Here is a 13,196-nt window from a genome sequence, read left to right as displayed (position 1 = left end):
GTTTAAACACTGTAAGGAGGGTGCATATAAAAAGATCATTATATTATATTACCATTATATTAAACATCATTATATTCTCCTTTCATTTCAGCATATAAATGTCATCATTAATTCACTGTTATCATCATTTCTTATAACACATCTAGATCCATCCAGTATTTTTTAAGTTTTTCACCTTTCACATTTTTCAGCACTGGGATTTTATAAAGAAAACTGAAAACTGCAGTGGGTTGCTCACTTTGTTTAAATCTCTGTCGGATAGAGACTGTAATGATCCACAATGGTCAGAAAACAGTCTCTATGGAAATTAGTTTTGAGATTATTTGTGCACGACTCTTCTTCAGACTCCAGTAGATGTTACCGTTTCCTAGTTCTAACTTCCCTACGTTGTATTTGAATGTCATTTTAGTGGGTTTTTCAAAAATGCACTTTATTTATTTATTTATTTTTTGCGGTACGAGGGCCTCTCACTGTTGTGGCCTCTCCCGTTGTGGAGCACAGGCTCCGGACGCGCAGGCTCAGCGGCTATGGCTCACAGGCCCAGTCGCTCCGTGGCATGTGGGATCCTCCCGGACCAGGGCACGAACCCGTGTCCCCTGCATCAGCAGGCCGACTCTCAACCACTGCGCCACAAGGGAAGCCCGCACTTTATTTTTTAGAGCAGTTTATGTTCACATCAAAATTGACAGGAAGTTGCAGAGATTTCCCATGTACCTCTCTCTGCCCACACACACGCATAGCATCCCCATTATCAACATCCCCTGCCAGAGTGGGAGATCTGTTATAATTGATGAACCCACACTGGCACACCATAATCACTCAAAGTCCATAGTTTACATTAGGGTTCACTCGGTGTTACACATTCTATGGGTTTGAATAAATGTATAATGACATATATCCACCATTATAGCATCATATAGAGTATTTTCACTGCCCTAAAACTCCTGTGTCCTCAACCTTTTCACCCCTCCCTCCCCCCAACCCCTGATCATTTTAGTATCTCCAATATTCTGCCTTTTCCGGACTGTCATAGAGTTGGAATCATACACTATGTAGCCGTTTCACATTGGATTCTTTCACTTAAGTCATATGCACTTACGTTCCCTCCATGTCTTTTCATGGCTTGATAGCTCATTTCTTTTTAGTGCTGAGTAATATTCCATTGTCCGGTTGGACCACAGTTTATTTATCCATTGACCTACTGAAGGACATGTTGGTTGCTTCCAAGTTTTGGCAATTATGAGTATGAATAAAGGTGTAATAACCATGTGTGCAGGTTTTTATATGGACATAATCTTTCGACTCCTTTGGGTAAATATCAAGGAGCATGATTGCTGGATCACATGGTAAGAGTATGTTTGTTTTGGTAAGAAACTTCCAAACTGTCTTTCAAAGTGCCTGCACCATCTTGCATTCCCACCAGCCATGAATGAGAGTTCCTGCTGCTCTACATCCTCACCAGCATTTGCTGGTGTCAGTGTTCTGGATTTTGGCCATTCTAATAGGTGTGCAGTGGTATCTTATTGCTGTTTTAACTTGCATTTCCCTGATGACGTAGGATGTGGAACATCTTTTCATATGCTTATTTGTCATCTGTGTATCTTCTTTGGTGAGGTGTCTGTTAAGGTCTTTGGCCCATTCCTTAATTGGGTTGTTTGTATTATTATTGTTGAGTTTTAATAGTTCTTTGTATATTTTGGATAACAGTCCTTTATCACATATACCTTTGGCAAATACTTTCTCTCATTCTGTGGCTTGTCTTTTCATTCTCTTGATTTAGTGCTTATTTCACATGCAGTTTCTTTTGGGAAACCATTTTTTTCTAAAGCTTTATTAGATATTTTTAATCCTTTTGGAGTTTTTGGTAAGCTTTTTCTTATATTAATAACTCTGGACAGCTCAAATCAAAATTAACTTTATTTTCTGACAAAGACCATGATTTGCTCTTTGAATATTATTTCACTTTAACTCTTCCAGTGCAGCTCGTAACTTGTCTAAACTGTCTAATGGCTTTGACAGCATTCGTGGGATAACCAGTCATGTATCTCAGAGTGGATTTAGGTCAAATTTTAAATGCTTTATCAAGTGGCCCATCTTTGGGCAGATCCAAAAATAAAAACCAACAGTATGTAATCTTTGAATTGATCCAAAGAGTGCCATTGCTGTAAGCACAGTTGAGGTCACATGCTCTAGTAGCAAAATATAAGGGCTCGCTAATTCTTGAGGCTCAGGGCAGGAGCCGCTCTTGCTCAAGTCCAGAAATAGTTCTTGTTGCCAGCATTACTAAGACACCTTATATAATCCTTATTTCTCGATTCCCCAAAGGAAAAAGTCCCAGACCTCAGGGCTGCTGGCTTCAGAATCATCCCCTAGCCCCGTAGAATGGTGCCTCGAATACACACGAGTAGAGGGGCCAGGAGTGGGGTGGGACGGCCACTGCAGGTCTAGGGAAGCCCTTGTCTGAGCTTCGGGACGAGGAGCTTGGGGTCCAGTGCAACTTTTGGTAGCTGACGTGGTTGGTGCCCCAAGGTGAAGACCTGGAAGTTGAAGGATGGTGGTCCCAGATGATGACGGGCATTGCAGGCCACTTAGGCCACTTTAAGGTTTTGGAGGAGTACAGTGACAAGTCCCGGCTGCACACAGCTTTTAAAGGTCGCAGGAAGCCACAGGGCTCATTTTGAACCCATTCTGTCTGTTGCCTTAGGGCACATAGTAACCACTGCCTGCGGCCCTGGCCCCAGGCCCCGGAGGCTTCCGTCCTAGTTGGGGGACGGGTAGCATGAGAACTAAAACCAGGGCATTTCGGTCCGAAGCGCGCGGTGAGAGGAACCACGTGGGGATGGAAATGCGGCTGGGGCCGAGTTATCTGTGGGCCGCGCACCGGCGGCACCGACTCCGTGGAGCCCGGTGGGAAACCCAGAAAGAAGCTGAGAGCCTTGGAGCAGCCAGGACGTCAGGCCACATCGGCGTGAGCTAGCCAGGGGCTGCCGAGCCGCTGCCAATCCCGAGAGATCGGGTACGCGAAACCGCAGCTAAGCGGAGTGCAAGGCGGAAGTCCGCCGCGAGGCCCCGCCCCGCGCCTCACCGCGCACGCGCCGTGGGCTCGGCCGCGCGGCGGCGGCGGCGGCGGCGGCGGCGGCGGTAGCGGCGGTGAGTGGCGCGGCCTGGCGGCTTGGCGGGGACGTGTGCGGTTGCACCCGGGTCCCTCCCGGCGCGTCTCGTGCGTCCGGCCCGGCCTGGGCGCCTCCGCGGAGCCCTGCGGGGTTCCGAGCGCCGGAGGCCCGAGCGGCCTCCCACGGCGCTGGGGGCGGGCCGCGGAGCCTGCGCCCCGTCTCATCCCCGGAGCCTGTGCCCCGACTCATCCCCGGTCCCGCCCGGACTGCGCGGTGCCGCGGAGCCTTTCGAGGGCATGTCGGCTGATTCGACATAACCAAGGGAAAATCAATGGACTTGATGACAGGGCAGTAGAAATGACCCAAACTGAAACACAGAGAGAAAAGAGTGGAAAAAAACAAACGCAGAACAAAGGGTCCAAGAACCGCGGGACAACATCAAAGTTTAACGTATTTGCGGTTGGAATCTCAGCGGGAGACAAGAAAGAATGGGGCAGAAGAAATATTTGAAGCGGTAATGGTTAAGGATTTTCCAAAAGTCATGAAAGATAACTAAACCACAGCTCAAAATGCTTAAAGCAGCCCAAGCAGGATAAATAGGTTTAAAAGGAAAAAAAAAAAAAAAGTAGTTGTATAGTCAAACTGTCGATAGCCAAAGGTGAACAGAAAATCTTCAGGGCAGCCAGAGGGCAATTCCATAGGTAGACATTGGGGAAAACCCTCCAGGTGGCAGGAACTGCAGGAGCGAAGGCCGGGGCGTGTGTGTGTGTGTGTGTGTGTGTGTGTGTGAGAAAGTGCAGGGAACACCTAAAGGACAGTGATGGAGCCGCTTGAACTGCAGCCTGCTGTATGGAGGAGTGGGAGCTGGACGGCAGAGTCATTGGGAGATAAGTCCCAAGTTAAAGAGGCCTTAAATGCCAAGGAAGGGAATTTATTCTGTAGTCAGGTGGGGAGCCCCTTGGCTCTGAAGCACCACCCAAAGCCTTGAATTTTGTCATTTTTTTAATGCATCTATTGAAATGATGGTGTGGTTTTTCTTCCTTATTCTGTTGCTCTCATGAGTTGGCATTCACTGGTTTTCGAATGTTGAGCCAACATTGCCTTCCTGGGTTGAATCCACTCTGTCGTGACGCCCTAGGCTTCTTATGTATTATTGAATTCAGTTTGCTAATATTTTGCTAAACATATTTGCTTGTGAAGGATATTACTCTGTAGTTTTCCTGTAGTAGCCTTGCCTGATGAATGGTATCAGGGTAATGTTGGCAGTTTTGGTGTCCATGTAATATTGGCCTCAAAATCACTTGGGAAGTGTTCCTTTCTCTGTATTCTGACACAGTTTCTGTAGGTTGGTATTACTTCTTCCTTAAATGCTTGACAATTTGCTGGTAAAGACATCTGGGCGTGAAGTTTTGCTGGTGTTCTGTTTCTTTTTTTGTTGTTGTTCTTTTTGTTTGTTTTTGTTCTATTTCATTTTAAAGAAAAATTTTAAATTATGAATTCAGTTTTCTTAATAGATAAAGGGCTATTCAGGTTTTCTATTTTGAGTCACTTCTGATAAATGGTGTTTTTTCAAGAAATATGTCCATTTCATCTAAACTGTCAGATTTATTTGGTAAAAAAGATCACTGCATTGCTTTATTATCCTTTTAATGTCTGTAGTCTTAGTGATGTCCCCTGTTTCATTCCTCATTGTGGTAATTTGTATTTTCTTCCTGTTTTTCTTGATCAGTCTAATTAGAGGTTGTCAACTTTACTGACATTTTGAAATGACCACCTTTGGTTTTATCGGGTTTTTTTCCTATTGTTTGTCCATTTTCTGTTTCTTTGATTTGTGTTATTTATTATTTTCTTCTTTCTGTTTATGTTGAGTTTAATTTGCATTTTTCTAGCTTCTTAAGGTAGAAAGTTAGACGATTTACTTTAAACCCTCCTTTCCAATTTAAGCATTTAAAACAGTGAATGTCCCTGTAAACACTGCTTAAGCTGCATTCTACGTATTTTGACATTTTGTATTTTAGTTTTCATTTAGTTCAAAATATTTTCTAATTTCTCTTGTGATTTCTTCTTTGAATTATGGTTTATTTGGAAGTATATCATTTAATTTCCAAATATTTGGAGATTTTCCATGTATCTCTTTGTTACTGATTTTAATTTAATTATTATGGGTTTGGAGAATGTACTCTATGATTTCAGGCTTTTAAAGTTTGAGGCTCATATTATGGCCCAGAATATAGTCTATCTTGGTGAATAGCTCAAGTGCGCTTGAAAAGAACGTGCAACCTTGAGCAGGTCTCGTCACTTACTCTGAACTTGAGGTGCCTTGTCTGTACGGTGCCCTTCTCACCTGTGGGTAAGGAGCAGGCAGTGGGGAGCTTTGAGATGTGGGTAGCTCTTGGTTCTGTAGGCGACATGCCCTGTCTTTTGACCTTGCAGATGGCGTGTGAGGCGGAGCGCCGTCCCTTGGGTGTGTTTGAGTGCCAGCTCTGTGCCTTAACTGCTCCATATAGCTACGTGGGGCAGCAGCCCCCCGGCACCCAGTCTGTCGTGTGAGTACCAGGGTCCCAGCACCCCAAGGAGCCCACCCAGAGCTGGCTGACCTAAGTCTGACACAGGGCTTGGGTGTTGTGTCTGGGGCCACCCGGCCCGGGCTCTGGGCACTTCAGGTGTGACCCAAGAAGGCACAGGGCAAGGTTCGAGGGCCATCCGGCTCTCCTAGAACCTCCCCGTCCCTTCGTCCCTGTTCAGCCCAGAGTCCAGCACCTGCTCCAGCTGTGGGGTGGAAGCACTGTGGCTCAGGCTGAAACAGCTCAGCAGCTGGGAACGCAGGGAGCTGCAGAGGCCACCGCGTCTGGGGCTGGGCCTTGTCACTGGTCCCGCTGGTTCCTACGAAGACACCTTCTCAGCAGGAAGCTGCCTGCCTTGCGGCTCTTGTACTGGTGGGAGTGAGCCCTGAGGACCAGCTTCCTGTGCATCTGCCCATGGATGGCCCAGAGGAGAGCCAGTGGGTCCCGGGGCTTGATTCTTGACCTTCAACTTGTCCTCCATCAGAGGCCACCTTGTGGGGATCTGACCAGTACCTTACGTGGGACGAGCGGCGGGGGCCAGGCTTCTTTCCTCCGGCCCTGAGGACCCTGGGGTGTTGCCTCGGATCCTCTTGGTCTCCTTTCTGATGTGCACTGTGAGGCCAGAACCTTAGCCAGTGTAAAGCGCCCTGTTCTTCCTGTGTGGAAGCAGGCGGCTTGGGAGCGGGTGTCATCCGGAGGTGAGGGGAGGGCTTGGAGAGCTCGCATGGAGGCCTTGTGCCCGCCCACCGCCCTGCTGAGTCAGGCTGGGGTCTGGGGGCCGAGTTGCAGCAGCCCTTCTTTGGGCCGAGGAGGAGTGGTTTCTTTCCCTGCGGTTGACACGGAGCCCGAGCAGGTCTCATTTCATCCCAGCCTGGCGCCACTCCTTGCCTCTCTGCTGCTACTTGGTGGCACTGGGGGCCACCCCTCCCCGCGGTGAGCACGCGTGGTGAGCGGGCCCCGGGGAGGTCCGTGCAGCTGGCTACCTTTCGTCAGCAGAGGTTTGGGCCCTTCTGCCCACTGGCACCACTTCCTGTCCTGCAGCCTCCTGGAGGAGAGCTACGTCATGAGGGACCCCTTCACCCCCAACAAGGACAGATTCCTGATCCTCGGCTCGAGATGCAGCTTATGCGGCAGGCTGGTGTGCGTGGGCCCGGTGGGTAAGCCGTGTGCGGCCGGGGCCGCCTTCCCTCTCTCCCTGTGGCTGGGACCTCACGTGCGTGACTGTGAGACAGGTGACACGTGAGCCTTTCCCGGGGACAGTGTGAGCGGCAGCCTTTCCTGGCCTTGGTGGTCCTGGGAGCCCTCACAGTCACGCAGCTGGTCTGCTGCATTATGGGTGGGTCCCTGCAGCCAACAGAGGGGTAGGGGACAGGCAAGCTGGGGTCAGTTAGAGGGTCTCATTGGGGTTTGAGGAAGAGAGATCCTTGGAGGCTCTGGGAGATGCTGCAGTGTGCTTCCCATGGTACTCAGGCTCCTCTGTCCCCCTCTTCTTTCAGGAATGCAGTTTATTCTACTCCAAGAGATTTTGCCTCCCCTGTGTCCGGGAGAACATTGATGCTTTCCCTCAGGAAATTCAGCAAGACTTGGAGAAAAGGAAAGTCCCATCCAAGAGGCCCGCCAGCCAGCCTGGTTCTCGAACATGAGTCCAGTCAGGTACCAGGTCCACAGCAGTGCGCTGCACGGGGCTCCTGGCCAGCGGGCTTCTGTGGCCTGGCTCAGAGATGAGGCCAAGCTGGGAGCCGCCGTGACCGACCTTGCATCTGGGCCATCGGGAGCCGTGTCTGCAGCCGAAGGGAGCTGGGGTCCGCCTGCAGCAGCAACAGGGCCAGGAGCCACGCAGAGAGGGTGCCCAAAAGGCAGACCCCAGACCCCGGTGCTCCGAAGACCGCAGCACCCCTGCCCTCACGGCCCCCACCGTAGCAATTGGTGAGACACTGATTGTGGGCTCGCCACGTGCCTGCCAGTTCTTAGAGGGCAGGGACTGCTCTGTCCAATTCTGTAGTTTCCGCAGGACCAGTGCACGCTGCCTGGAGTGTGTTAGAAACATGTTTGATGAGAGGATGAATAAAGAGCTTTTACTGACCGATGTTTGTGCTGGGTTTTGTCTTCTGGGGCCACACTGTCCCAGGTCCGCTCTGTCACTGGACTCTACAGGTAGAGACCACGTCAGCTGTGGGGCTGGGGGACTGTTCCGGGTTAAGGGCAGACCCTACAGCTGGGGATTGGTTTTTTTCAGAACAAACAGTTCATCTCATAGCATCACTGAAAACTCGCCAGGTAATTTTTAAAAATAGTTTATTTTTTAAAACCATTAAGGCAACACTGTACCCTGAAATTAACTCTTTACATTCATCAGTCTTACAGTAGGACATTCCAGACATTTAAGTTCCCATAAATTCAGGATAGAAATCAATATATACGATCAGTTCAATCTCCTAAAGGGAAAATGAGTAAGACCCAAAATTAAAAAAAAATTAAAGTTATTTTATAGCCATTTTCTAATTGCCTGGAACCACTGCCAGTAAAGTGACTAAGAAGATTCCATTTGCTCTCCTCCGCACACCCCGGCTTCCTGCGGCCCTGGATTCCCCACCAGTCACACCCGGAGGGTCTGAGCTGGAGAGAGGGCGTCAGAACCTGCTCAGAAAAGATCTGCTTTGGAATTGCTCCTGTTTAGTATAAAATACAAAGGGTCTGTCAGCCCCTAAATACTTTGAGAGTATAAGGCACCCAATAACAGTAACGATAAACACACCAAGGAATCGAGCTCAGTCCTGGCTTTGGGAACCTGCACCACTCTGCCACGTGTCTGGCAAAGGCTCCCCCTGGGTTTGGGTGTGACGGACCTGTGGGTCCCGGGGGCGGTACAGATACACAACAGGAAGAAATCTGCCAAGGTATGGAAAACATCATATGGGAGACTCACGGGCTCTGTGGCTTCTGCTTTATACTCTGGGTTGGGCTCTGGAGGCTGCAGAGACCCAGCCATTGCCAATCACTGCCATCAGCATCTTTCAAATTGCAAAGTTCTTTGGTAACAACCCACAGGTAGTAATTCCCTGAAGAACAGACAGCTACTTACTACACAGGAATAGTTCATGGTCTCCAGCAGGATCCTGCTGTGCGAAATCGGTGACTTCTGACCGGGGTCAGAGGCAGCCTTGCTGGTAGAAATGATAAAACAGACTCACTCATTAGTGCTTCTTGCATGTGAAGCATGAGGAAGGGAAAAGGTTTACAGGGAAATGAATTCCACATGGCTCAGGAGAGAAGGAAAGCTCTGATGTGTGTGTGTGTGTGTGTGTGTGTGTGTGTGTGTGCGTGCGTGCAGTTGTATTTCAGTTGTGATATTTCAGCTTCCTGTGTGTTTCCAACAAGTCCAGGAGCCAGGCTAGTGAGAGTATACGTCAATTAACACTGATTGCAGAAGAATCCCAATGTTTGCTATTAGATGCATGATTGTGAGTAAAATATTTACATTAGGATTTTTTTAAAAAAACCTCAAATCACAGTATTTAAGATATAGCTATTAACATAGTTCTTTTTTTACCATACAGTGTAGAAAAAATAGTGATACTCAAACCCAAATACTGTAATTTTACCGAAAACTGCACTGAGTGGTATCCATCTCGTGTGAGGTACATTTTTTTTAGGCCTGAAAAAAGGACCAGACCGCCTGTGCCTTTAAAAAGAAAAGACATTTGCCCAAAGTGAATGATTTGACCTTGAAAAAATAAGCCACTCACTTGTGTTCAGGGCCTGGAGACTCCGTGGCCCCCACCCCTTGTCAGGGGAGCCAGGGCTCGTGGTGGGGAGCTGGTCTGCGCTCCGGCTGGCATGACGCTGTAATGTTCATCACTTAATGAATTTTAGATGCTGAGGGTGACAGCGGGGGGGAGAAGGGCAAGAGAGGAGGAGGCTGATGTATTACCTTCTCTGGGGAAAAACATGGAAGCTTTTCACATTCCACCCAAACTAGCAAACACATTTGAAATGAAAAATACCTGACCCGGGTCTTAATTTGCTATTTGTGATGTAAAAAATTGATATTTCTTCGATTTTTTTCATATGATGCATTTAACAGCCGCGGGGCCTGAAGTCCTTGATGTTTACCAGTTGCTGTAGTCAAGATGTGACCTTGATGTGGATGCAGCGTGGTCTTGTTCCATGTGGCAAAGGATTCCAGAAAGATGTGACTGCATGTGTTCCCCCTGGACCACGGCACATAGCTCCCTTTTCTCACGGGGGTGGAAATAAACGGTTACACTTCTCTTATCTCAAACTGAAATTCTGAGAAGCAGATGGTCTGTCGAGAGCCCCCCTCTAGATCTGAGGAGTCCGGGTGCCTCAAGCCGGGAAAGGGCATCTGGAAATGAGCCCCGGGCGGCGGCTTCTCACTCTCTGCCCTAATAAGCAGCCATACCCACAGCAGCCCACTCTGCTGAGGTAAGTTTAAGGACCTGCCGCGTTCCACAAACACAGCATCATGCAAAGCGTTACATAATTCTTTAAATGAAAGCGTGAAGACGCGTTGTCTTATTCTTTTCCTTGCAAAACTTCCATTGTCACATTTTAGTTTGTCCTGTAGTTTCCACAGAAGTAGAATGGGCCTCCTGTATTCTGAGTCAGACCAAATTTACTACCTTTGTTCTCACTCCCGTGTGTTTCATGGGCTGAGGGTCCACGACCATTTTCCTGAATTGTATTAAAATGGCACCTAAAAATAGATACAAAGCTCAGCAAAAACTTTTAGATCTCAACCTTTGGAGCCTAACCTTAGATCTTTCTGCGCAGAAGGTCCCTAGAGGAGAACATGCCACCAGAAAAGTCCTTGCACTGAGGAGGAAAGCGCCCAGTTAGCAGGGGGTGGGGACGCTGTCAGCATTCACTGTCACGGCCCTTCGATCGCTCCTCCCAGCCGAGCTGTCTGCGGAGCCTGCTGTGCCGCCTGGAAGTCACTGCTGTCAGGAAGGCAAGAGTCCCCTTAGCTGACAGCTCCATGCAAAGACTTGGTTGGTAAGAATCCATGATCCCGGGGGAGCCCCGTAAATCAGCTTGGACCAAGAATTAAGAGAAGCTGGGCCGCTTACAAAACGAGAAGAATAAATACAGACAGTCTGTCTTTGGAACCGTCCAGTGCCCGCACCACCAACGCCGTGGGAACAGTGACTGTGGCGAAAATCCTCCCTGGACACTTCTTAATAATCGCTGAGCCCCCCGCTGGTGGCATCGGTCTTAGTTTGCGACATCTATGGACAGTACAATTTCCTTGCATCTCCTGAATCGACACCACTGTTGTGAACCGAAGAACAAGTGACCCCTCCAGGAACACGTGCAGCCCGGGCACCGGGCTAACCCACAGGGAGCACCTCGCCGCACCCTTGCCCGTCTTAAATGCAGGGGCGGGAAGTGCGGGAAGCAGGCCACCCCTGGGGCTAACCCTGCACCGCCAGGCGGCCCTTCGTCCAAGCTGGTGTTTCCACTTGAAGACGGAGCTGAGGATTGGACGTGACAGCAGGAACTTGCATGGACAGTGCAGGTGGGGAGCTGTGAGCACCTGGCACCGTTTTCCTCGTGGGATCTGCACTTTGAAAGGCCACACAGGTGGAAGAGGCACTTGAAGGTGGCTGGTTTTCCCCCGGTCCCTGGAAGCCCCCTCAAAGGCCAGGCCGGTAACCAAGTTGGTCTTAGCTGGGAGTGCCGGACTCCCTGGTTGAAACAATGGACTTACATTTAAACAGGACTTCTTAAGACATTCCAGAGACAGGTGTGGTCATTGGGTCAAGACAAAAACAAAAAACCAAAAACCCTCCATCGTGCGTCTGGCCACCAGGTGTCCAACGTGCGCAGTGTCACAGTGGCTTGAAAAGGAGTCAGGCACAGAGGGGCACAGGTGGGGCTGGGGTGTGGCAAGGCCTCGTGAAGCCACGGTGTGACTCAGGCTTGCACGGAGGCATCTCTCCACCCTCATCTGCCAGGATTTCCCCGCGAACAGGCTCATGCATGGCCAGCAGGCGTAGCTCAAGAGGAGGTGGCCCTGGGTGAGCAGGTCACCCGGGTGCTCAGCAGTGAAAGGGTGGAGTCCTCACCACTGGACCACCAGGGAATTCCCAAGGCTCCCTTTAAGCAATAAAATTCCTTTAAAAATCCACATAACCTTCCATTTCTCAGTGTGCACACAGCAAAGGTGAGCATCCAGCCTCTGAGCCCTAACAATAGATGGTCTGACTAGAGCTGCACCAAAAGGCCCAGTGTTAGGTGGACCTTAATTTTAACAGTATCTTTTGATAGCTCTATTGAGGTAGCTGTCATGCTGTAGGTTTGGGGAAACAGTAGTTGCTCAATTAATAGTACTTATCACCATACATCAAACAAAGGATCTTATGTGGGCCTTGAGCTTCTGCTCAGATCTTAGGCTGCTGCCCTTTGCTGGGACGTCCACGGTCCTCAAGGTCGTCTGTTTCCTTAGAGTTTCACGTGGCCCAGTGTAGGAAACGCATCAGTACCGTGGAAAGGTGCGTTCTGTGCTTTTAAAGTAGAAGGAAGGACTCCCTTTAACAGGGACAGCTCTCACGGACATTCTGGAATTCTGGAATTCTTTCCCCTCAATTCACATTCACTGTTTACCCCTGTGCATATATCCTCTTTGGGAAGATGCTTGAAACGCCTCTCACCGGAGAGCTGTAGAAAGGTCACAGGGAAACCGGAGGCCAGGCAGGCAGCAGGAAGGGTTCTGGCGCTCTGGCAGTAGTCAAAATGCTCCTCTGACGGCTGGGGCGCCCTGTTTCTGACAATACTGGACGTCAGGGCAGCGGCGTCCTGCATGTGCAGCCCTCAGGCTTCTCACAGGGTGGCAGGGGCAGAAGGCAGGGCATGGGGCCCCCAACTGGAGATGCCCAGGAGGCAGAGAGGAGGGGCGTTGGCAGGACGGCAGCAGGGTGTCCTGGAGGAGCCCCATGGTCCCCCTTCCCAGAAAAAGGCTGCCTGGTAATCTGTGGTCTCTGAGGAGTCTGGCACTTTCTGTGATAACAAGTTGAGGAAAGGAAGAACCAGGTTTAAACAGTGGCTTGAAGAGCGGGTCAAGGTTGTGAAAGGGGGTCCTGCCATGTCCTGCATCCAGCAACCCGGGCTGCCAGCTCCACGCTTGTGGTTTGAAGCTTCTGGAACCTGCTTCCATTGGACCTCATGCTGACAATTGCGGAAACCTAGCAAGCAAGAAGTGTGCTCTTTAAATAGCTACTATTCGAAAAACTACCATATATTGAACTGGTGAATAATTCGTCTATATTTGACCATCAGTGCTTGGAGAAATCTTTGATTAGGTGACCACAAATACTCTGAGTGGCAATTAGTGACTCTGTTATTTCAAATGAATTTCTTCCTATTAACAAGTGAACAATGTCAAGTGGCTTTCAAGCTGAGGTCCTCTGTGGCTTCGCCAGGGGCATCGCTGGTGGTCTAGCTGGGCCCCAAGGGGACCAGACGCTCACTAACGCCGCTGATGCAGAACCTGGGCCCG

The 13,196-nt window shown here is 49.5% G+C and overlaps 1 protein-coding gene across 2 annotated transcripts; it reads left to right on the top strand.

The window, feature by feature from the left end:
- Nucleotides 1-3,123: 3,123 nt before the first annotated feature.
- CDPF1 (cysteine rich DPF motif domain containing 1) lies at nt 3,124-7,754 on the top strand. 2 transcript variants are annotated; one of them, XM_079714497.1, is made up of 4 exons: nt 3,124-3,627; nt 5,547-5,659; nt 6,719-6,830; nt 7,174-7,754. In XM_079714497.1, the coding sequence occupies exons 2-4, from the start codon at nt 5,547-5,549 to the stop codon at nt 7,318-7,320; spliced, it is 372 nt and encodes a 123-aa protein (XP_079570623.1). In that variant the 5' UTR covers nt 3,124-3,627; the 3' UTR covers nt 7,321-7,754. The 2 variants fall into 2 exon arrangements, with proteins under 2 accessions (XP_079570623.1, XP_079570622.1); XM_079714496.1 differs by having other exon boundaries at nt 6,674-6,830.
- Nucleotides 7,755-13,196: the final 5,442 nt, after the last annotated feature.

The sequence above is a fragment of the Hyperoodon ampullatus genome, assembly GCF_949752795.1.
Source record: "Hyperoodon ampullatus genome assembly, chromosome: 11".
Classification (NCBI taxonomy): domain Eukaryota; kingdom Metazoa; phylum Chordata; class Mammalia; order Artiodactyla; family Ziphiidae; genus Hyperoodon; species Hyperoodon ampullatus.
Note: the sequence above shows the minus strand (reverse complement) of the source record. Positions and strands in the feature narration are given on the sequence as shown.